Below are 22485 nucleotides of genomic sequence, written 5' to 3'. Positions count from 1 at the left end.
TCCCTATCTAAGGCCGTGCACTGAAAGGGTCAGGAGTCTGTGCTCCGTGGGTACTTTTGATCCTTAGCTGGGAGTTTTTGCTGATGGTGAGTCGGTATAGATGAGGGCCTTCATGTCATAGGAATATCCAGTTTCACCAAAACACTCGTGGTGGAGGGACATGGCAGAGGGTGTCACGGCCAATTAAAGTTTCTTGGTTAATGGAGGATTAGTCAGAAAATTCTTTCCTGTTTTGACCTGTCCTGGTACTGGTCTTTCCAAAATACATTAGATTACTCTTTTGTCTCCAAGCACAATGTAATCGAGCCTTTAGGTAACATAGGGAGTTGAGTTCCTTGGGCTGGTGATTTCCAGCGTTAGTAACCACCTCATGCCAGCATTGTAGTTGATGTCAGGGACTACGGGAGCGAATGCTCACCAACTTCTGGGGTAGTGAGTGTTGAAAACACTTCAAGTCCTCCATTCTTTTATGACTTTTGGTCACTCTTAAAACCTAAGTGCTGAGAGAAATTTCAAATAGAATATTGAAGCGATTTGGTTTTATGGCAAATTAATACAACCCATCCTGAAATAACACAGCTTTAAACTGCATGGGTCCAGTTGTGTGGATATTTTTGGTTAAATACAGTATAGTACTATAAATGTATTTTTTGTTCCTTCTGATTTTCTCTCTCTTTTTTTTTTTTATTTTCGTGAGAGAGAGAGTGAGCGTGAGTGTATGCGAGTGGGGAAGGGGCAGAGAGAGAGGGAGAGAGAATCTTGAGCGGACTCCAAACCCAGTGTGGAGCCTGATGTGGGGCTCGATCCCATGACCCCGAGATCATGAACCAAGCCAAAATCAAGAGTCAGATGCTCGACTGACTAAGCCACCCAGGTGCCCTATATTCCTTATGACTTTTTTAATAGTTTCCTTTTCTCTAGTTTACTTTATTGTAAGAATAGAGTATAAATACATGTAATATACAAAATACATGTTACTCGACAGTTTATGTTATTGGTAAGGCTTCCGGTCAACACTAGGCTGTCAGTTAAGCTTTGGAGAGTAAAAAGTTAATATGCATGTTTTCAGCTGCCTGGTAAGATTCACACCCAGCCCACACATTGTTCAAGGGTCAGCTGTATATAGGTAAGGAGAAAGAGGGAAGGAAGGAAGGAAGGACATACTACTTCCCTTCCGATCCCTTCCCAAAACCTTCGGTTTTTTTTCCACCTTCTTTTTCCTTTCAGTTTTTTCTTTGTGTAAGATGGAAGTAGGAGAGGCTGTTTCAAAATTCCTGATCATTATTGCAAACTTTTTAATGGCTCAGGGCAGAAGTTTTTGTTAGTTAGATGAACACTTGTTCTTAAGGATTTGTTTTTCTTTTCTTTTTTTTAACAGAGTGTGAGTGGGGGAAGAGCAGAGAGAGAGGGAGACACAGAATCTGAAGCAGGTTCCAGGCTCTGAGCCATCAGCACAGAGGTTGATGCAGGGCTTGAACTCACAAAACAGTGAGATCATGACCTGACGCTTAACTGACTGAGCCACGCGTGTGCCCCTTAAGGATTTATCTTAAATGAGAATACTGAGTAGGTGTAGGTATTTTGCCCAGAATAGTTCCCAGATGAGTGTAACAGATTTTGTTTTATTACAGGGATCTTTTTATTGAATTAGAGATTTGTTTCTTTTTTTTTTTCTTGTTTATTTTTATTTCATATGCTGTCCTAGGAGCTAAGTCTCTTGGGTTTTCTGACCAAATAGCTTCACGGGGGTATAAAGTTGTCTCTTTACAATTCCAAAGTCCACTCACTTGTTCTTAAGCTAATGCTCCGGCAAAGATGCCTCCAGTGACGAAATCTGGACATCAGGGTAGATGAGCGTGCACAAGCCAAGTAGGATTCATGTAGGCTGCAAAGCACGTGAATTAGTTTGGAGGCCTAATAAACGTTCCTCTTATCTTTTTCTCTGCAAAGATGGTAACTATAGCAACTGTGCATTCTCAGACAATCCGCTTAAAAACCTGACTTCCTAGAGCCGTATTTCAGTTTTGAATGGTGACTTATACCACCCCTGTGCACAGACTTGTACTAGAAAATTGATTCGGCACTGTTGCGATCCATTTCTCGGAGTTACGTGGCAACTCTGTTGGCTGCACCATTTAAATCGACCCTGTTACCACCATAAAATTTGATACCGCATGCATCGCTCTAGAAAAAGAGGCAATACGATGCAGCTTCAAAAATCGGATTCAGAGGATTAGATGCAGTTTTTGATTTTCAGTGACATCCAGTCTCTGTGCGACAGGCTCACTGCTTTCTTCTCAGGCCTGTGTCACTACAATCTCTTGCTGCTGAGATCGGCCAATGAATGTTATCACAGGCTGGTTAGTTTCCTCTTTCCTTGGTCAATTTCGTAGTTTTCGTCTCCAGTAAATGGAGCAATGATGTAACCCAGTAAGAGGGCACAAAGCACTTCAAGGGCAAACCACAGCCGCACAGTAGGTGGCGGTCTCACGGCCCAGGAGCTGCGTGTGGACGCCTTTGCCCTTCATCATAATAAAGAAAAAGGACATTTCCGTGTGCTTGCTATAATGATCAGGTTTGCAGGGGAAATATAAGGCCGTGGGTTCGTGCTGACATTTGATTATCAAATGGACCAGGTCTTTGGCATGAAGCTGCTCAAATGAATGTCTCTCAAACGGATTTAAATATATTTTATTTCCTCCTGTGGTTTAGCACATGGGAGCAGCGGTGTGGCAATTACAGTGACGTTTCTCAGCCGTGGCACTGGTGACATTTGGTGCTGGTCCCGCCTTGTTGTGAACTCATCCGCGCACTGGAGGGTGTTAGCAGTGTTACCCACCAGATGCCCGTAGCACCCGCCCCCCATCCAAGTCCCCCCAGTTTGTGACTGGAGATGCTTTAGTTCTGCTTTTGGTGTGGTCAAAAAGCCTTAATTTTAGAAGAAGCCAAGTGATAGAAATGGACCCATCGGTATGATAACGGTATTCCAGCCTGAGGGTGTGACATTTGTCGGGTGCCACAGGGGACCAGTAGTGCAAATCCGGAAGCACATGCTTTTCTGTCCTGGGAACTGAGGCCTCGATTCCTCCCCAGGAGGGAGCCCTTCTCACTTGTCGTAGAAGTGCTGACTCTTGAAGCCCACGCAGGCACTCCTCACACCATGTCGGTGTCACCTCCTGGAGCCCCGGAGGCCCGCCTGTGGGGTGAGCCCTCCTTGTCCTCGGCGTCTCTTCCCGGTGACAGGGAGTTCAGCACACCTCACGTGCGTGCTTCTCGCATCTTCTGTGTATCACTCAGCCTGGGGTGTGCGTGTGCCGTTCATCACGCTCACCCCTCTCCCCTGAGCCCACGTGGCTCCTTTTATTTCTGCCTTCTGTAAGGGGTGGGTAAGCTCCAGGAGAGCCGCGTGCTCCCATGAGTTGAACGTGGCCCTCAGCTCTGCTCATTGCCCCAGCGCTGGCTTCGTCCACGGGAGGGGAGAGGCCGTCTTTAGGGAGAGAACGCAGGGGAGAAGGAGACTCGGCAGGCTTTGGATGCTTTGAAGGATTTTACTTTTCTCCCTCCTCTCCCGGGAGGAGGACAGACTCACCCCTGCTTCAGTGGCCAGCTGACCTGCTGTAGTGGGGGTTTGGGGGTAGTTAGGAGGTGGTGGGGGGGAGGGGCATGCAGGACAGTCTTTACAGACCTTTTCAGATTCACCATTAACTTTGAACAGTTGGACCATTTTGGACAGTATTTTTTTTTAAATTTTTTTTACATTTATTTATTTTTGAGAGACAGAGTGAGACAGAGTGTCAGCGAGGGAGGGGCAGAGAGAGAAGGAGACACAGAATCTGAAGCAGGCTCCAGGCTCTGAGCAAGCATTCAGCATAGCCCGACATGGGGCTCGAACCCATGAAGTATGAGATCATGACCTGAGCTGAAGTCGGTCGCTTAACCGACTGAGCCATCCAGGTGCCCCAAGGACAGTATTTTTAAGTTGGTGAAGGCTTGGGTGGGAATTGAGAGATTTTACATTGCCTGAAGGCGGACACCTTGCTTTTTGTTTTCACAGTGCTCCTATACTATCGGGTCAGGAGCTCTGCGGATGAAGCGAAAGCAGACCCCTGGCAAAATAAGATAAAGCAAACTTGCTTACGTTGTTCAATGTTTTGGCCGCCTCTAAGACTCTAAGGGCCACTTAAAATCTGATCTCAAGAGGGCCAGAAGTTCTAGTCTGTTCCTTTATACCAAGGCACACACCACTGCTAGGAAAGTTCTAGCTGAAGGGAGCTAAAGATCTAGCATGTTTCTTCAGACCAAGACACAGACCACTTGTTGATAGGTGGGGCTGTTTTAATTTCAAGTAGACAACAAAGCCTGAACTAGGTAGAAGTCCTGAATCTTAAATTCAATCAGAGGGTTGTGGGGTGGGCCTTTCTGGGGTCCCTCAAACCCCACTCTTTCCATCCGAATGCCTGCAGACCCTCAAAATGGTGAACAAGCTACTCCCCTCCCTGGTATGGTTCCCCAGCGGTTATGACTAACAGGTAGAGCGAGAGTTTCAACATGACCGTCACGCCTCTCGGAGTTCAATAGGGACTTCACTTGGATTCTCAGCACAATTCTATTTCTTCTTCTTTTTTTTAATTTTTTTTTTTTTTTTTGAGAGAGAGAAAGAGAGAGAGAGAAAACGTATGCGCGTGAGCATGAGTGAGTGCAGGGGAGGGGCAGAGAGAAAGGAATCCAAAGCAGGCTCCACACTGTCCGTGCAGAGCCCAAACCAGGGCTTGAACCCACGAATCGCCACCTGAGCCGAAGTCAGAAGCTCCACCCACTGAACTGCCCAGGTGCCCCCGTGCAATTGTGTCTCTAAGCATTTTGGTCTTGGTCAAATAATCAAGTTAAGCGACTTGCCCAAGGTCCCCTGACAGGTCGGTGACAAACGCCGGGGCCTGGACAGAGTCAGATCACCACTTGGGCCCGTTTCTAGCCCTGCTTTTCCGCCTGACAGCCACCAGTTCAGCCGGCTCCTTTGAGTCTTTTTCTTGCTTGTCATTATTCTTCAAATGTTCAAGTCCAACATTTAGGTATTGTTGATAATTAGGACTCCTGTTTAAGTTTTCAGAAAAGCTGGCGATTATCTTGTTTCTGTCGAGGTCAGTAAATGCCCCGATTTACCAAGTGGTGTCTTTTCCTCCCCAGGCGCACTTAGAACTGCCTCCCAGTTCTTTGGTGGTGCAAGTCCAGGAAGACTTCAATCTGCTCAAGTCAAGCAATACGAGAAGATACGAAGTCCTTAGGGAGATCCTGACAGCGCTGGGCCTGAACTGTGACCTAAAACAGGCTCCTGCCCTAACGCCTCTTTACTTGCTGTCTGCCGCTGAGGTGAGTTGTGTGCTCAGCCCAGAAGGGGGCGCCTCGGGTACCTTTCTTCCCCGCGGAGACCCTTTTCCTCAGGGGTCCCGTTGCGGTGGGTTTCGGTGTTGATTTCTGTTTTTATTTTGACTTCAGGTTTGGGAACTGTTGTAAAGATCTCCAAGGATAACTGATATTATTGGTGTTTGTAAAGGAGGGAGGGAGAGAAGGTAGTTTAGAAGGTATTAAAACTTCAAGGTCATATCCTATTCACTTTAGGGTAAAAAAAAGGATCCCTCTTTCGTGTGTCGAGAGCGTGTTTGGAAACCACAGTGTATTCATTTGAGATTTAAAACCTCTGATTTGGGCCTTTCTCCGTGAATAGTTGGACGGGAAAACTCCCAAGTTTTGTTTCATTTGTGCTGACGTCTGCCATCTTGTGGCGGAAGAGGGCCCTGGATTTCAGGTTAGATCTAGTGGTGTCTAAAAAGGAAAATGCCCGTGCAGCTGGGAGTGTATTCAGGAATGTTCCTGGTCTTGTGTCTGCATTTGATGCCTGTGGTTGTTACCTGGTTTGGGCAGGTTGCCAAATTCTCTAGGGGTGCCTCCTGCTAACCCCCTTTGCTTTGCTTGGCCTTGCCAAGGTGTCGATGTCTTATTAATCATGGCAGATTATTTTGTGGGTCTTTTTCTTGTCTCCTCTCAGTGGGGAAATTTGGGAGTTCAGTGACGTAACCGTGCAGTTTTAGCAGATATCTGATCGTCCAGGTGACTCTAAACACCAGGCTTACCTGCTTGTCTCCCTTGTCTCCCTCCTCACCCTTGTCCCTCTCCCCACTGCGTGCATATGCATGCTTTCTCTGTCTCTCTCTCAAAAACAAATAAACATTAACAAATTTTTTAAAATGTTTTATTTATTTCTAGGAGAGAGAGAGACAGCGTGAGCAGGGGAGGGTCAGAGAGAGAGGGAGTCACAGACTGAAACAGGCTCCAGGCTCTGAGCTGTCAGTCAGCACAGAGCCCGACACGGGGCTCGAACCCACGAACTGTGAGATCATGACCTAAGCGAAAGTCGGATGCTCAACCGACTAAGCCACCTAGGCGCCCCTAAAAATTCTTTTTAGAAAGAAAAGGAATTCCCATTTAAGTTATACTCTGTCCCTTGGCAAACTTAGTTTCCAGTGGAGACCAGAGCTGTAAGCTGTCTGGTTGGGATGTGCTCACTTGTAGAAGATTGGTATAAACTCCGAGGGATGTAGAATTAAGACACCTTACAGGATTGGGGCTCCTGGGTGGCCCAGTGGATTGACCTGCTGACTTCGGCTCAGGTCGTGATCTCGCAGCTCATGGGTTCAAGCCCTGGGTCAGGCTCTGTGCTGACAGCTCAGAGCCTAGAGCCTGTGTCTCCGTCTCTCTCTGCTCCTCTCCCACTTGCATGTGTGCGTTCATTCTCTCTCTCTTTCTCTCTCAAAAATCTGTAACATAAAAAAATTAAGAAAAGATACCTTATAGGATTGTATGAGGTCTACAAGAGATAATTTCTACAAGAGGTATGTGCCTGGGTGGATCCGTCGGTTAAGCATTCAACTCTTGGACATGGTTTCATGATTGTGAAATTGAGCCCCGAGCCTGCAGCCTGCTTCGGGTTCTGTGTCCCTCTCTCTCTCTGTCGGCTCCTGCTTGTGCTCACTCTCTCTCTCTCTCAAAAATAAGTAAACTTAAAAAAAAAAAAAAGTCCAATGGTTAATAGTAGTATTATTAGGTTATTGAGAGTTTTGATAAATTAAATGTGTATAATGTACCTGATGCCCAGTCTAAAAATAGGCTGCAGGTAATGTTTTAAATTTTAAAAATGAATCATATTGCAATGGATGATTTTTTTTTTCATTTAAGAAACATTCTTTTATTGCATTTTCATTATGGTTTTTAGCCAGTTTGCACTCTTTTTAATGAGTGCTCTTAGGAATTAAAGCGATGATTTTGGTTTTGTGCCTTCCACTCAGGAATTCAAAACATGTCATTTGTCTCTCTGTGTTCAGCTAATAGGAGGAAAAGCATCAGGTCTATGTCGTGACTTTTGTCAAAATAAAGTGGGACCTCAGAGGCTCAGCTCCTGTAGACGACCCGCCTGTGGTCCCTCCTGCTTTGGAGGGATGGGGCCGAGCCTCATGGATACGGGTTACTGGTCCCAGGAGAGATGTGACTGTCACTTTTAAATCTTCTCTGTCCCCCCTTTCCCGAGACTGCAAATGCGGGCAGGTGTCTGCTTGTTCTGAGGTCACGGAGCCAGACAGACCAGGCCTGCCCTTGGCAGGCGTCTTTGATCTTTCCTGGTTTTTCCTACCTACCTGGCCTTGGGACTCCCTCCTCTGGACTCTGACGTATCAGTGAAGAGGAAACCGTGTTCCCAAGGTTTGCGTTTAGGCATTTCCTGTGTCTTTAGGATGAGCAGAACCCGAAATACCTAAGCAGAGGCTTTGTATCGTGCGTCTGCTTATATTAACATACCCAGTAGATGCTTTATATTTTTGCCCTTTTGTTCCTTTAGACCGCCTGTGGGGGGTGGGGGGGCGAGATACGTTTCCCTCCTACTGACTGGTACCTTCATTCACAGACCTTGGGAATGAAATGTTTGAACCAGATGGAAACAAGTACTTGTTCTACATACAGATACACAAATACCCTATACAGGCATCAAACCGACCAAGTTCCTTATTACATAACTAGGGAAGAGCAGTTTTCGGGAACGTTCTCTTCTCATTTCGGGTCATCCAGTTGGCCTGCTTGATCTTGGAGACCTATCCTGTGGATAATACTTTCTCCGGACTGCTTTTCTCCGAGTTCCTCTGTACTTTGGGAGCCCAGGGAACCAAGTGAGTGAGCATATGAGTGTTGTGTATATGCATTTCTTATTTTATTACTCCTCCTAGAAGACTTTGAATCTGCTGCTAAAGGAAATACAAGAATTCAGGACGTTAGAGTATGTTTTCCTGGGATACAAAATCTTTAAGGGATTACGATGCAAATGAATATGAAAGCGGATGAATGCTCGCTGACTTTGATGGTGTTTCTGGAGGCAGCTGCTCAGTTCCCCGGGCTGTCCTCTTAATGTCAAGGTGGAGACATTTAGGAACATCTGGTCATTGTGCGGTGGTGGCTCAGCATTTTCAGCTTTTAGAGATAGCTGGGGATGACAGATTGGGAACAGAGCTGGGTCATGCTTTCTGTTTGGTTTTCTTTCCTGCGGCTCTTACTAGTTCTCATTGATCTCCATGTAATTAAGGTACGTGGGAGGATGTTGGCATCCCGGCATCTGTAATACACGGCCCATCCTTGACTCATCACCTGCCTTGCAGATTCGATGCCTGCCCTGGCTCCCTGCTCCCTGCAAAAAATAACTCTGTGCTGTTGAGAATCAACCACCTCTCACCACACGGTGTCGCTGCTGAGCCAGGCTGCCTGGTGGACAGGCTCCTCTGTTCAGAGATTTTTTTTTTTCTTTCTGCATCAGCTTCACAGACTGTAGTAGTTTTCCATTGTATTGGTGGCACTTTCTTTTGGATCTGTAGGATTATTTCGGTGCCCCAGTTAATAATATCCATCTTCCATTAAACATTTGCTGCATACGGGTCCTATTCCAGGACGGAGTGTGAAAGAAGAAAGTAAACACACTATCTGAATAGTTTTACGGCATACCAGCTGTGTTTACACAGTTTGGTGCCCAGGCCCTCGCTCTTTATGGTACAGAAGATTTACGAGGCCTCTCTGAGCTTCCACATTGCCATGACACAAAGGGAAAAGAATAGCATGGCGATCCAGGTAGGGAAAAAACCCCACTCACCCGCAGCACAGTCGACTCCTGGTGTTTGCTGGGGATGTGTTCCGAACCTTTGCCCACACCCACACCCCACTGCAGCATGTGATTTCCCCTATAAAATCCAGTCACGTAGGGCCTCATAAGCGTCACCATGCATGACACCACGAGAAAGCAGGGCTCTGTGGAAGTGCAGGCTCTGGGTGCGCGGGGGCTTCCCGGTTCATTGAAACACCCAGGGGCAGGATTGACGTGCAGGCGTCGGCAAAATTATGCCCTGTCAAAGCCGACAAAACACACGAACACGTGTATGCCACACGCACGTGTCTACAGAAAAAAGACTGGAAGGAAACACAGTATGTATAGGGTGTGTTTCTGGACGGTGGGGTTAGTTAAGGCTGATTATACTAAACTTTTGTATTTTTAAAATCTTCCGTAATGTGCTTAAATATCTCCTCTTTCAAACGGTAGAAGCTGCTTTTTGTGCGTTGGCCTAAGGCTGTCACATCTAAGGCGGGTGGGGGGATGGGTCACCTAGGGGATGGGGCTTAGCTGATGAGCCCCAGTGTTGTATGTGAAGTGTTGAATCACTAAATTGTATACCCGGAACTAGTATTGCACTGAATGCTAACTAACTGGAATTTAAATTAGAACTTCAAAAAAAAAAAAAAGCAAGGACCGTTGTGTAGATATTGATAATTTATATTTAATATTCGACATCAATAATTTATTTTTTAAAAAATGTTTATATTTTTGAAAGAGAGGGAGAGAGGATGCAAGTGGGGGAGGGAGAGAGAGAGAGAGAGAGAGAGAGGGGCAGAGAGGGGCATAGCAGATCTGAAGTGGGCTCTGCACTGACAGCAGAGTCTAACGTGAGGCCTGAACTCAGGGACCAGGAGGTCATAACCTGAGCCAAAGTTGGATGCTCAACCACTGAGCCACCCAGGCGCCCCTACATTAATTACTTGAAAAGCACCAGCTTTGCTAGTAATGCCTTGGCCCTGGTGAGAGGCTGCTTCCTGCTACACTGCTGGTTTAGCTGTGGCTCCCATGTTTCTGGGTGGGCGCCACAGGCATCAGCAATGCATTCACACAGTACTACGGGGGGCCTGGGGAAGCGCATAATTCAGGTGCCTTTGTCCCCGCGTGGATGTTTCTCTATGGAACCCCTGAACCGTTTCTCAGAGAACCACACGTGTGCTGACATCCACACAGTGAGTCCTTTCAAACAGATGACCTCCCTCTTGGACACGTGCGTCAAGGGAGAGACTCAGGAGCTACTTGTGTGACCCCAGGGTACTGGGTGGCCGCCGCACTGACCTCCCGCCACCGGTGCTGGCGGGAAGTTCCCGGAACACCTTTCCGAGGGGGAACCCATGTGTGGGTGAGCGACCCCGATTGGATGGAAAACCACAGCGCTTTCCCTTGCAGAACCCGAAGTCGCATGGAAAAACTCACCCTCTTTCTGTCTCTCTGGGCTCTGTTTCCATTTTTCTGTCTGCTAGGGGTGGGGGGGCTGTGAGGCAGGGCCCGGGGGACAGCTGGTTGATGGGGACAGGCTGGGATGGGACCTTCGTGTGGAGCTGGCTGCCAGTGGGTCCCTTTGGATCCCCCATCCCGGGCAGCGCAGGGGGAGGAGGGTGGGACTGCGCCCAGCTCGCCCGGCACCCTCCCCTCCCCTGCCCTGGGACATCACCTGCTCCGACCTGGGGCTTTCTGAAACTGCAAAGCTGGCATTCTCTTGGGCGTTCCTCGTGGCTGGTGGCTGATGGCACGGAGGCTTCCCGCAGGATGCTGTGGGGTGGGGATGGGGTCCTCCCACATGGAGGGGTCTGCGGTTCCTTTGCCTCGGGGTCACGACGTCACCGTAACAAGAAGTGACAACCCGAGTTGTTATGAGAGCAGCTGGGCAGAAATCGTCCTGTTGTGTGTAGTGTGTGATTTGGGTAGTGTGATGTTGTGGGGTGGGTCCTGCGTGCTTTAAAACAAACCCGAGTGTCACATTTCATTTTGATTCAGCCCCCATTCACTTGCCGCTGAATGCCTCCTCCCCCACCCAAAAGGCAGGTACGAGTACTTTCCGTATCTGTCAACGTATTAATATCTCCTAATGTCCCTTTCCCCCCGGGGGATTCATTTCCTGATGGTGGTTGCTTTAGGAAGAAACTGAGACTAAAGCATAGTAATGGCCCTTCTTCCTCCTCTGACCAACCTCTGCACTTAGCAAACATCTGAGTGCCTACTATGCGTGAGACGTTTCTGTGGAAGTTTCTGGAAGACAGATACGTTCCCATTTTGTGGCATGCGGTATAGGTAACCGGGTGCCTCCCCGGGCCTCTCCCGGATCTCACACTTGGTCCTGGCAGGTGGGAAGGCTGAGTCGGGGGGGGGGGTCCCCTTCCCCCTCGGAAGAGCGAGCCAGGTTGTGGGGCAGACAGAGAAGCATCTCTTGGATTTTTTTCTGAGCTAATTCGAATTCTCCAGTTAAAAGAACCAAACCCAACCGAACCCTTCGCCTTCCACGTTTAAGTGTCTAGCTCCTTCCGCATTTAATCTTTGCCCTGAATCTCCACTAAGTACGGCGAGATGGAAAATCCTAGTGTTACTTTCAAACACAGCTTAGAAAATAATTTTTAGGGGTCCAAATTAGAGAGAAACTCAGAATTCCAGGTGCGCCCTGAATAGCTTTTGACATGTGGCTGGCGTGGCCTTGTGGCGGCTTTTACAATACGGCCCCGGCTCAGGAGCAGCTGGTAGATTAAAGCAAACGTGCAAAAGCTTTTATAGCCCTGAATGGTTAAGGGTCTTTCATATACCTTTCTCTCCTTTCTTTCTTCCTTCGCCCTTCACCTAAACTGGAAGGTTTTTGTTCATTTTAACGGACTTCCTGTTATCGAACATAATGCCTGTGTCAAACAAGGCATGATGTGTTTTGACGTTGAAATGCTAAAGAAATAATGGAGTGTTTTCCTTCGCCACCTTTTACTTTGGTCTCTCTTCTCGGGGGGGGGTGGCGGCACAGGGAGGCTTTTCAGCTACTGTACATACCGTATTGTTACTCGAATCTTCTTTGCGCCAGAATGTTTCCAAGCGACTCCCAGAGGAGCAAATCCTTCTAGGCCACGGGGAAGGCAGGGGCTGAGCCTACGGGCAGAGCAGACTTCGGTTGTTTTCTGTTTGTGACGGGTGTCGTTTCCGTTTGGTTCTAGCCTGGCTGGTTCTTGCTGGCTGGCCGGGGGCAGGGGAAGGCAGGAGAGAAGGCCTTTCTCTGCAGTTTTCCTTCTGGGGGGCAGCACTCTGTCTAGGAAGGGCGCTTAGTTCCTCAGACTATTTATATCCCCCCTTATGCAGTCACAGATCCGTGGATGGGAAACAGGCCCCTTTGGAAGAAAAAGTCCTCCAAGACCAAATGCTTTCTGTCTCCTACACCAGCTCCCTAATAGTTGCCATGTGTGAGCGGGGGACGGGGGACGGCGTTGCTTCCCGGGCAAGTCGATTGAAGCCCTCTCTAGAAGGCTTGCAACGATCTCAGCCGCAGATCTGGGTCCCCCGGGTCTGAAAAGTGCGCCCCAGGGAAGGAGAGCGCAGCTGGCACCGGGCTGGAGGGCATGGCCCACGGGCCCCGTGAGCTCAGGGGCGGGGCCGAGGTGCCCGGGGCGGTGCCGGGGTGCCGGGTGCCGAGATCTGAGCACCATCGAGAAACGTCCCGCTTCGTTTCCCCGCGCGTGAGCTCCAGACGGGGAGCACGTTTTGTTTCCGTTCATGCTGAGAATTCGGGAACGTTGCCCCGAGAGTTGGGCCGTCTTGCAAAAATGTTGATCGCATTTCGGGGTTTCAGAACTGACAGGCAATCTGTGGCCCCGAAGGGGGTGTAAGCCTGTTTCCCCTGCCCGAGCGGGAAGGTGGAGACATCGGGGGTGGTAGAGACAACCCGGGGTGGTGGTGTTCCTGTGTGGGACCTCAGCGGGGAGTGTAGGCCAGCACCTCTCTAGCTTTCGCTCCAGAGAGGGCAAACCCGGCCAAGGTTAGTCCGTCTGTCTGTCTGTCTCTTTCTCGCTGAGATTCGGGAATGCTATCATCACTTTTTCAGTTTCTTCTTGTTCCGGCGCCTCGTAACTGCCTGTGAGGCGATGCCTTTTCCTAGGTGCTGCTGGGCCAGTTACTGGATGTTTCTAGAACAACGCTATATTCTTCTTCTCCTCCTGGTGTTGTGTTTTTCTTTCTTAAAATGTTTGCAGGCTTTGGTTTAATAATAGAATCAGTGGAAGAAATGCTGGAGTATGGACTGGTCTTTTAGTTCTTAATCGATTGTTGGAGATACTGCCCTTCATAAAATCTCTAGAGGTCAGCCCCCATTTGATGACTTGGGGAGCGTGACTTTGAATGAGAACGATTAAGAGTCTTTAGGATATTTGTTTTTGGGGCGCCTGGGTGGCTCAGTCGGTTAAGCGGACTGACTTCGGCTCTGGTCATAATTTCGTGGTTTGTGAGTTTGAGCCCTGTGTTGGGCTCTGTGCTGACAGCTTGGAGCCTGGAGCCTGCTTTGGATTCTGTGTCTCCCTCTCTCTGCCCCTCCCTTACTCACACTCCATCTCTCTCTCTCTCTCTCAAAAATAAATACATGGTAAAAAAAATTGAGAATATTTGGTTTAGGGGCACCTGGGTGGCTCGGTCGGTTAAGCGTCCGACATCGGCTCAGGTCATGATCTCACGGTTCATGGGTTTGAGCCCTGCTTCGGGCTCTGTGCTGACAGCTCAGAGCCTGGAGCCTGCTTCGGATTCTGTGTCTCCCTCTCTCTCTGATCCTCCCCTGCTCACACTGTCTCTATCTCAGAAATAAAAAAAAAAAAAAAATTAAAAAAAAAAGAGAATATTTGGTTTGACAGTTTTTAGTGGTATTTGAATCTTTAAAATTTTAATATACGAATTAACATGAATAGTGAATGAATTATTAAATACATGCGTGTTTTCCTCTCTTTGCTTTAACTCAGACTTCTGGAAAATGCTATACGATTGCTGAAATAGAACCTTCCTTTGTGGGGAGGTCTTTTGCCCTGAGGATGAGAGATTTTGGTGAAAATATCTACAGAATTCTGCTAAAAAGGAAACATACATTCCCATCAGCACCTGGAGATTTGCAGTTTAATCTTGTGATAGGAGTGTCAATTCTCCTGTGTGTCTTCCGTGTTTGTGTCCCGGTGTGGGGAGATTGGGGGTTCTGGGTTAAGAGAACAATTGTGTGGGCACTCCTCAAGGTTTAAATTCAAACTCGAAATAGAATGTCGTGCAAAGGTAGACTGGCACCTGCCATCCCTGGGCAGCGGGGTCATCCGACTCTGAATGGGTACATCCCTGGGCTGTTTGCTGGTGTCAGAAACCACAAATCTTTCCTGAGCCCGGATCCGTGAAAGCATGTAGTTTAAACCTACTTGCCTCCTGCAGGCAAAGTCAGAGTTTGAAGTGTAAAATTAAAGTGAAAAGTGAGTATTGTTCTAAGAAAAGTTGTAAAGTTTTCCTTTGTTTAATGCCACACGGAAGTATTTGACAAAGCCGGTTTCTTGTCTTTGAGCAGAAATGAATCTATACAGCAGTTTATTAATGACTAATTGGATGATGGTACCGCTAATCCCCCCTTCCTGTTTTTAATCTCCGTAAATAAGGAAATATGTCTTTTAAAAGCAAACACCAAACTGTGGTTTTGTAAATTAAAAAATGATGGTCTGTTGTTTTGAGGGGAATGTCCAGGCTCGTTCTGCCTTAGAATTGTCTAGATTATTGCTCCATATCGTTCCTTTCCACAGGAAACCTTGTGCACGAATTTTTAAGTTTTTCCTCTGGCTTTTTAGTCTATAAAATGTTTTAAAGGTCAAAGATCTATACTTTTGAAGATTCCTGTTTTTGTGTGCACTTTCCTTCCGTGATGATGGGATCGCCATGTGCTGTCTTGGTCAAGTGAGTTTGTCACGCAAGGTGGCTTTTTAAAGGACAGCCCACTGTCACCAAATCCTCATTACCAACCCTCTCTCTGTTCTTTGTGGGAGGGTAGATGAGATGATCTTTTACATTCTTTCCAGGACTCCACAGCACAGCAATCAGATGCAACAAACAAACAAACAAAAACCCCAGCACCCCCCCCCCAACAAAAACTATTACCATTTTCCTCCTCATCCTGGAACAGACAAGCACAGTGGAACAATGTTTTGCTCTTTGCTTTATTTTTGTCAGGTTCTTTCTCAAATGCATTTCCCTAACAATTACCAATGCAATAAATATATAGGAGCCTCAAATTTGCAATCAAGTTATGTTTTCAAAATTTATATGCTAAATTGGCTGTTGTAAAAACATGGTTATTTATGTCATTTGGATTTCCTTACCAGCTCACATATGTTCTCATGCTCCATAATGCAATTGAATACCATCTTGTGCTGTTTCCGTCAGACTCTGGCCTGGCGGCTCATGAACGCACTGGGAACACACGGAACATCTCTTTCTGCTTCTCTGGAGTGTGACTCAGAATTCAACAGCTCTGTTTCAGACGTTGCCCCAAACAGTCCCGTTGGACGCCTAGTAATTCTGTTGTGCACATACATCCTAACAGGGAGTTAGTGAGTTTGTGTTGGTAGATTAATACTTTCCTTATATTTAAGAAAAATTTTTTTTGAAACTGTGTTTTTTTCTTTTTCGTAGTAACTGTTGAATTGTATACACACGTAAAAGGAAATGTTTTGGTGGATCAGTTCGTAAAGCATCCAACTTCAGCTCAGGTCATGGTCTCACGGTCCGTGGGTGCAAGGCTCGCGTCGGGCTCTGTGCTGACAGCTCAGAGCCTGGAGCCTGCTTCAGATTCAGATTCTGTGTCTCCCTCTTTCTCTGACCCTCTGCTGCTCATTCTCTGTCTCTTAAAAATAAATAAATGTTAAAAAAAAATTTTAAAATTTAAAAAGTTTTGTAGAAAATTTGAAATGTACAAAAGTAAACAGAAAAAGTAATGAACTCATGAACTCAGTCACTCTGCTTCACAGATTTTTATTCTGGCTGGTCTTATTTCGTCTCATTCTACCCACTCCTTTTCCATATTATTTCGGAGCAAATCCCAGATATTCTATCAGCTCTCTCATCTGTAAATATTTTAGTATGCGTTTCTAAAAGATAAGAACTCTGTTTAAACTCATAACCAGAATACCACTGACACACCTAAAATAAATCAGTTCCTTTGTATAGTCTCGTAGGCAGGGTCCCATTTTCTAATTAGACATCTTTAAAGACTGGCTGTACGATCTCTGCATTGTGTAGAAGCCTGTTGGTTTCTTTATAAAACCAATGGAAGAAGAAAGCGACTAGATATAAGCCAGTATAACTTCTGGGGAAGTGATTTGGAAGGTAGCTTTCTGTGTCTCTCGAAATGCCGTATTTTAGCCCTTGGTAGTAGGGTGTTCTGAAAATAGCAGCAAATCCTGATTTGTGATAGTACGCAAATAGCCGTGCATTGAAACACGGGGGTTTTGTGTGACACGTGGCCGTTCAGAGCGAGGCCTGAGTTTCTCTCCGTCTCTTTTCTGCACCAGGAGTCCTGGCTGCTTCCGCGGGGACGGTATTGATTTTTGCTCCGCATGCTTTCGGTTCGGGTTGATGTTTAGCCTTTGACCCAGCCACTTTCTTACAATAAACAGTTTGTTGATGAGACCAGCTGCCCACCAGATTGTTTCCAGATTGTTCTCTCCTGGCTGAGGACAGAGTGCACCTTACGGAGAAGTCGGCTCCAAGCTTGTGGCTTCCACCCCTTATAGCTCACCGCCTTTGAAGCCAGCTGTCAGCCTCTGAACATTCTGGTTACTTCCAGTAAGACGGTGAATCTGTGGCACTAGATATCAGACCTCCCTTACCATCTTGACTGGTTTTTTTTTTTTTTATTCCCTTAAAAAAAATGATAGCCTTTTCTAGAAGGTATCTGCCATAGGGAGCAATTCTTTATATTACAGTAAGAAGTCCAAGTTTTGGTACCTGGAAATTAGTGGTATCGGGTGGATGTGTGTAGAGAAGTAGACAGAACATGCTTGATTTTGTATAGGAATCTGTGTTCCTGGAATATTTAACGCTTTTCCACACAATTTGAATTCTTAATGGTTTTCTATACAATTTGAATATTTAACGGTTTTCCACACAATTAAGGAATGAGGTAACTTTCAAAACTATGGGGGTAAGTATTAGCTGCCTTGTGTTAAAATCTTACCCTTTTAAAATAAATTCTCCTTTTTTCCTACTTTCAGAAGACAGTACTATATATATATATTTTTTTTGAATGCAAGCGACAGGTAACCTAACGACTTGACAATTTATGTGACTCAAAGGTGCCCCTTAGTTTGAATTTTTGCCGCTTTCCCTAATCACCCCGCAGCTGTTACCTGGAGTGGACTGTCTGCCTACGGCGACCTTCATTAAGACAAGGTCGGAACTTTTCAAGCATCAGAGCCAACACTTTTCACTAAACTGGCCACCGGGGGCAGCTGTCAGAATGGCGAGACTGAGCTCACCTCCCTAGAGGCAAGTTTACTCTTTCTACAACCAGTAAATTTTGTTAAGCTACCAATCCTGGTTTCGAAACAGGTCTCACTGCATAGCCTCCAGTCACCAAGCATGCTTACAGCTGTCTCCCTTCCAGCCAGGTATGACGTAGGCCCTGGACCCAATTCAAGACCCAAGATTAAGACTTGTGTGTTTTTCATTCAGTGCCAATAAGCTGTTATTAATACACCGGTTCCACATACACTGAAAAGCTTCACGAACGTACTGGGGTTTGTGTTCAGGGAGGGTACGTCCTGCCTTTGGACTGTTTAAGATCCAGGTTTCTGGAGGAATGGCCCATGGCGATGGCCATCTGGGTTTTCAGGAAGGTGTTCTTGCCCGAAGTGGCCTTAGCCTCCCCGCCCCAATGCAGGGGTTGCGTTGATTCAACCAAAACGTCTAATGCTAGAAGGTGGTCTTGGGGGTGGTTTCATTTTTTAAATTTTTTTTGATTTTTTTTTTTTTATGAGAGAGCGAGCGAGAACGCATGGGAGAGAGAGCGCACCAATGGGGGAGAAGGGCAGAATGAGAGAGAGAGAGAGAAAGAGAGAGAGAGATTCGCAAGCAGGCTCCACGTTCAGCACAGAGCTCGATGCAGGACTGGATCCCACAACCCTGGGATCGTGCCCTGAGCCCAAATCCAGAATTGGACACTTCACTGACCGCGCCATCCAGGTGCCCCTGATTTCTTTTGATTTTTAATTTTTTGTTATAAAGGCTGTGTCCTTGATGATTCCAGGATTAACAGCAGAACAGAAATGTTGGAGCTGGAGGGGCCTTCGAGCCTCTGGCACAAACCCCTTCATTTTTCCTAAACTTTCTATTAAAAAAAAATTGAAGAAAGGGTGAAAGAATAGTATATAAACCACATATAGCCTTCACCTCGATTCACCCTCGTTAACATTTTGCTACACTTTCTTGATAAGGGGTGTTTGGTTTTTTTGGAAGATGCATACGTTACTGCCTTTATTAAGTCAAACGCATAGCCCACAACTTATAAGTTATTTATGAGAGCGTGAGCCTTTGACATTGTTGCGTCTAGGAGTTGGCAAGAGAGTGGTGCTAGTTTGAACTTGGAGCCGGGCTGGTTTTCGTTATTTGAAGGGAAACCAGTCGCCTACTGGTCGGTAGTGGTTCTGGGTGGCTGGCCATCACCCCACTGGGCTGAGCTTTGGGCTCATCTCATCTTCACATCAGCCAGCTTGTATGAAATTCTTCCATTATAATGTGTCTTAAAAATCCTGAATTATAGAACCTAAAACATCTTGGAGCCACGTGTTAAGAAGACAACTAGTTGATCTTTTATGCCCAACAAAGGGCTTCTACCCCTGATCTAGGAAAATTCCACTGATGACCACGTCATGAGTATAGGATTTACAATTTTTCTTTCAACTTTCTAACCCAAGTATTGGGACTTGGGAACTTTAGATCTTATTGCTTGCTTCCGTAAGAACTTTTTTTTTTTTGGTAAACCGTAAGTAGTGTACAATCGCTGTTGTATTATTTATGTGAATATCTGTCTGGCCCATTAAACTGTAATACAAGATCATTTGAAAGCAAGGACCATATGTTGTTAATCTTTCCAGTATTCGGCCTATAGTAGGCATTTAGTCAGAGTATTTTGTTTGAACACTTAAGAAGCATTTTGGCTTTTCCCACTAACGCATCGTGAAATGCTTCCCCTGCTCCTGTGTCTGGGACACCCGAGGGGCCTCGGGGGACAGGCTAGCAGCAAACAGCCCACCCAGCTCGGACTGGCTGCCCGTCCAATCTTGTTCTGTCACCGTGTATTCAGGTAGAATGGGGGTTTCATAAACAACCGTGTTAAGCAGTGTAAAAGAATCGGCTGCTGACGTGTCCCGGGAACACCGACCAGGTGGAGTTGAGGAGAAAGTCGGAAGAGTTTTCTCTGTTATTCTCATGCTTTCCCATTTAGGAACTTTACCGTGTTCATGCTGCTGGGTCAGCTGCTCGTTGCCGTGAATGAGGAGTTCCCGTCTGAACACAGGCTCCTCCTGCGAGCGCACTGCGGACAGTGTCCTACACCCCTCCCCAGCCCCCCGCAGGTGTGGTGTGCCCCGGGATTCTCTGAGCTTTCCACAGTGTCCTGATGACAGCCAGTCAACAGATGAACCTTTGCTAAAATAAGTGGACTGGAGTAGGAGCTGCTTGGCCCTCTCTGAATACACCCCCAGCTGGCTCCGTCTCTCTTTCCAGGTGACATGTATTTTTCAGTATTGGAATCCTAGAGATGATGTATAGTTTTAACTGAGCATTACACATCTGGGACTAAATGTTGAATATATATTTTTTTCATGTTTGTTTATTTTTGAGAGGGAGAAAAGGAGAAAGAGAGAGAGAGAACGAGTAGGGGAGGGGCAGAGAGAGACAGAGACACAGATTCTGAAGCCAGCTCCAAGCTCTGAGCTCTCAACACAGAGCCCACTGTGGGCCTTGAACCCACAAACTGTGAGATCATGACTTGAGCCCAAGTCTGACGCTCAACTGACTGAGCCCCCCCCAGGCTCAGCCCCTAAAAGTTGAATCTTGAAGCTGAATCTTGGATGTTAAAACTGGAAGGTATGTTCCATTTTTCTTAAAAAAATTTTTTTTAATGTTTATTTTTGAGAGAGAGAGACAGCATGAGCAGGGGAGTGGCAGAGAGAGAGGGAGACACATCCGAAGCAGGTCCTAGGTTCCGAGCTGTCAGCACAGAGCCAACGTGGGGCTTGAACTCTTGAACCTTTCCATCATGACCTGAGCCAGTGTGGGTCAGATGCTTACCTGCCTGAGCTACCCAGGCGCCCCCTCGTTTTCTTGTTCTAAAAATGAAGAGACTGGGGATGCCTGTGTGGCTCAATCAGTTAAGTGTCTGACTCGGCTCAGGTCATGTTCTCCGGGTTCATGAGTTCAAGCCCTGTGGGTGCAGAGCCTGCTTGGGATTCTCTATATCCATCTCTCTCGGCCTGCTCCCCCCCCCCCCCGCAATCCCCCCTTGTGTAAGCTCTCTCTCTGTCAAAAATAAATAAACATTAAAAATTTTTTTAAATGAAGAAATTGAGGCCCAGAACAGGCAGAGGCGGGCCGGCTGGTGGGGAGCAGAGCTGCCCAACCGATTCCGTGCCAGGATCGGCTGCTTCCGCCTACAGCGGCTGGAGGGCTGGAGGCCAGGCGGGTGGCCGGGGAGGGGCCCTGGCCATCTGCCCGTGCCGGCGCCTTGCACACCCGCGCGTGTCAGTGGCCACACTGCCCCCTGGGGGGGGAGGGGTGGGGAAGCGAGACAGGCCGCCCGCGGGCGCCCCCACTCACGCGGGGCCCACCTGCTTGTGTTGGCCCCGGACCCAGGGCGGCGGGTTCGCACATGCAGGCTTAATGAGGGCCCCCGAGACTTCTCCGGAGGTGGGGCGCGAACCCGCGGCCCATCGGTGCAAGTTAGCGCCTCTCTCCTGGGGAAGTGCTGAGGGCGCTGCGGCCGCAGAGCCACCCGGCTCCCCTCTCCTCGGCTCCCCTCTCCTCACTCCTCTGGACTAGATTTCACCTCCACAAAGAGCCCGTTTGGCCCCACCGAGGTGTGATGCCTATAAAAGCAGCCTTGTTAGGACTGCCTCCTTCATTGCCTCTGTTTTACTGCTCCGCCCCGGCCCTTTGTGGTCTCCGCTAGTTGGCAGGTAACAAAAAGTCGCAGTAAATCGGTGGCCTTTCAGAGCCTGAGCCTGAGCGATAAAAGGCACACAGCTCCACAGACGCTGGTTGAGGGCCTGTGTCCCAGGCGCGGGGCCCTGGAGGGACCGTGAGGAGTCCGGCTCACGAGGGCCGCCTGGGGCTGGGATTTGGACACCCGACACCATCCTAAGGCCCCTGGAGTCGCTGGGCTGCAGCCCCCGGTGTGGTCTGACTGGTGAAGCATCAGCACAGGGTGGAAGGTCATCTGGCTGCAGGGCCCAGTCGAGCCTCAGGGCAGGTCGCAGAGAGCCTCCCCGCAGCCCCGAGCAGCTTGGGGTTCTCCTCGGCAGGTGTGTAGGCCGCTGGCCAGTGTGCCCTGTCCCCTTGTTCCCGGCCCTTCCTGGGCTCTGGTTGTTCTCGGCTACAAGGTTGCACAGGCAGGAGGTGAGCAAGGTGGACAGATTTCCTCTGCCCTCTCGGCCTACAGCCCGGTGCGCAGTCTGCTTTCCTTCTGCAGGCCCCTCACGGGCCCTTGCTGCTCATAACTGCCCGTAAGTAGCCCTTCAGATACACCATCGCTCTCTGGCTGACAGCAGACAGAATGAGTGATAACTCACTTAAAGGATAAAACTTTTGTTTCTTTGTGGAAATGTCCAGGGGACACCTGGGTGCCTCAGTCAGTTGAGCGGCCAACTCTTGGTTTCGGTTCAGGTCATGATCTCACAGTTTTGTGAGTTCGAGCCCCATATCAGGCTCTGTGCTGGCAGCACAGAGCCCGCTTGGGATTCTCTCTCTCCCTCTCTCTTTCTGCCCCTCCCCACTTTCACTGTCTCTGTTTCTCTCAAAATAAATGAACTTAAAAAAAAAAGAAACTCTTGATCTAAGCTTGCCTAAGTAGACAGAGTTAATTAACGGTAGACCCAAGCTTCGGATTTAAATTTCTTTTGCCAGACATTCTACTCCCTCCCACCCATGCCTGCTCCAAGCCATATACATCTGTTTTATCACTATTTTGTAGTTAAAATCTTGACCCCTCCCCTTCCTTCCTTCCTTCCAACCTCCCTCTTTCTTTTCTTTTCTTTTCTTTTCTTTTCTTTTCTTTTCTTTTC

At 47.6% G+C, this 22485-nt stretch overlaps 1 protein-coding gene across 3 annotated transcripts in view; it reads left to right on the top strand.

Moving 5' to 3' along the window:
- The window catches only part of HLCS (holocarboxylase synthetase), a 220864-nt gene that overhangs the window by 22013 nt on the left and 176366 nt on the right, over positions 1-22485 (top strand). For all 3 annotated transcript variants that reach the window (XR_005527818.1, XR_005527817.1, XM_039228875.1), the window contains exon 5: positions 5185-5367. Coding sequence is in view for 1 of the 3 variants with exons in the window: in XM_039228875.1 (XP_039084806.1) it covers positions 5185-5367 (183 nt within the window). In the remaining 2 variants the exon portion in view is untranslated. The remainder of the gene's footprint in view (positions 1-5184; positions 5368-22485) is intronic.

Source organism: Hyaena hyaena, unplaced genomic scaffold (assembly GCF_003009895.1).
Source record: "Hyaena hyaena isolate Hyena2069 unplaced genomic scaffold, ASM300989v1 scaffold_2, whole genome shotgun sequence".
Classification (NCBI taxonomy): domain Eukaryota; kingdom Metazoa; phylum Chordata; class Mammalia; order Carnivora; family Hyaenidae; genus Hyaena; species Hyaena hyaena.
Note: the sequence above shows the minus strand (reverse complement) of the source record. Positions and strands in the feature narration are given on the sequence as shown.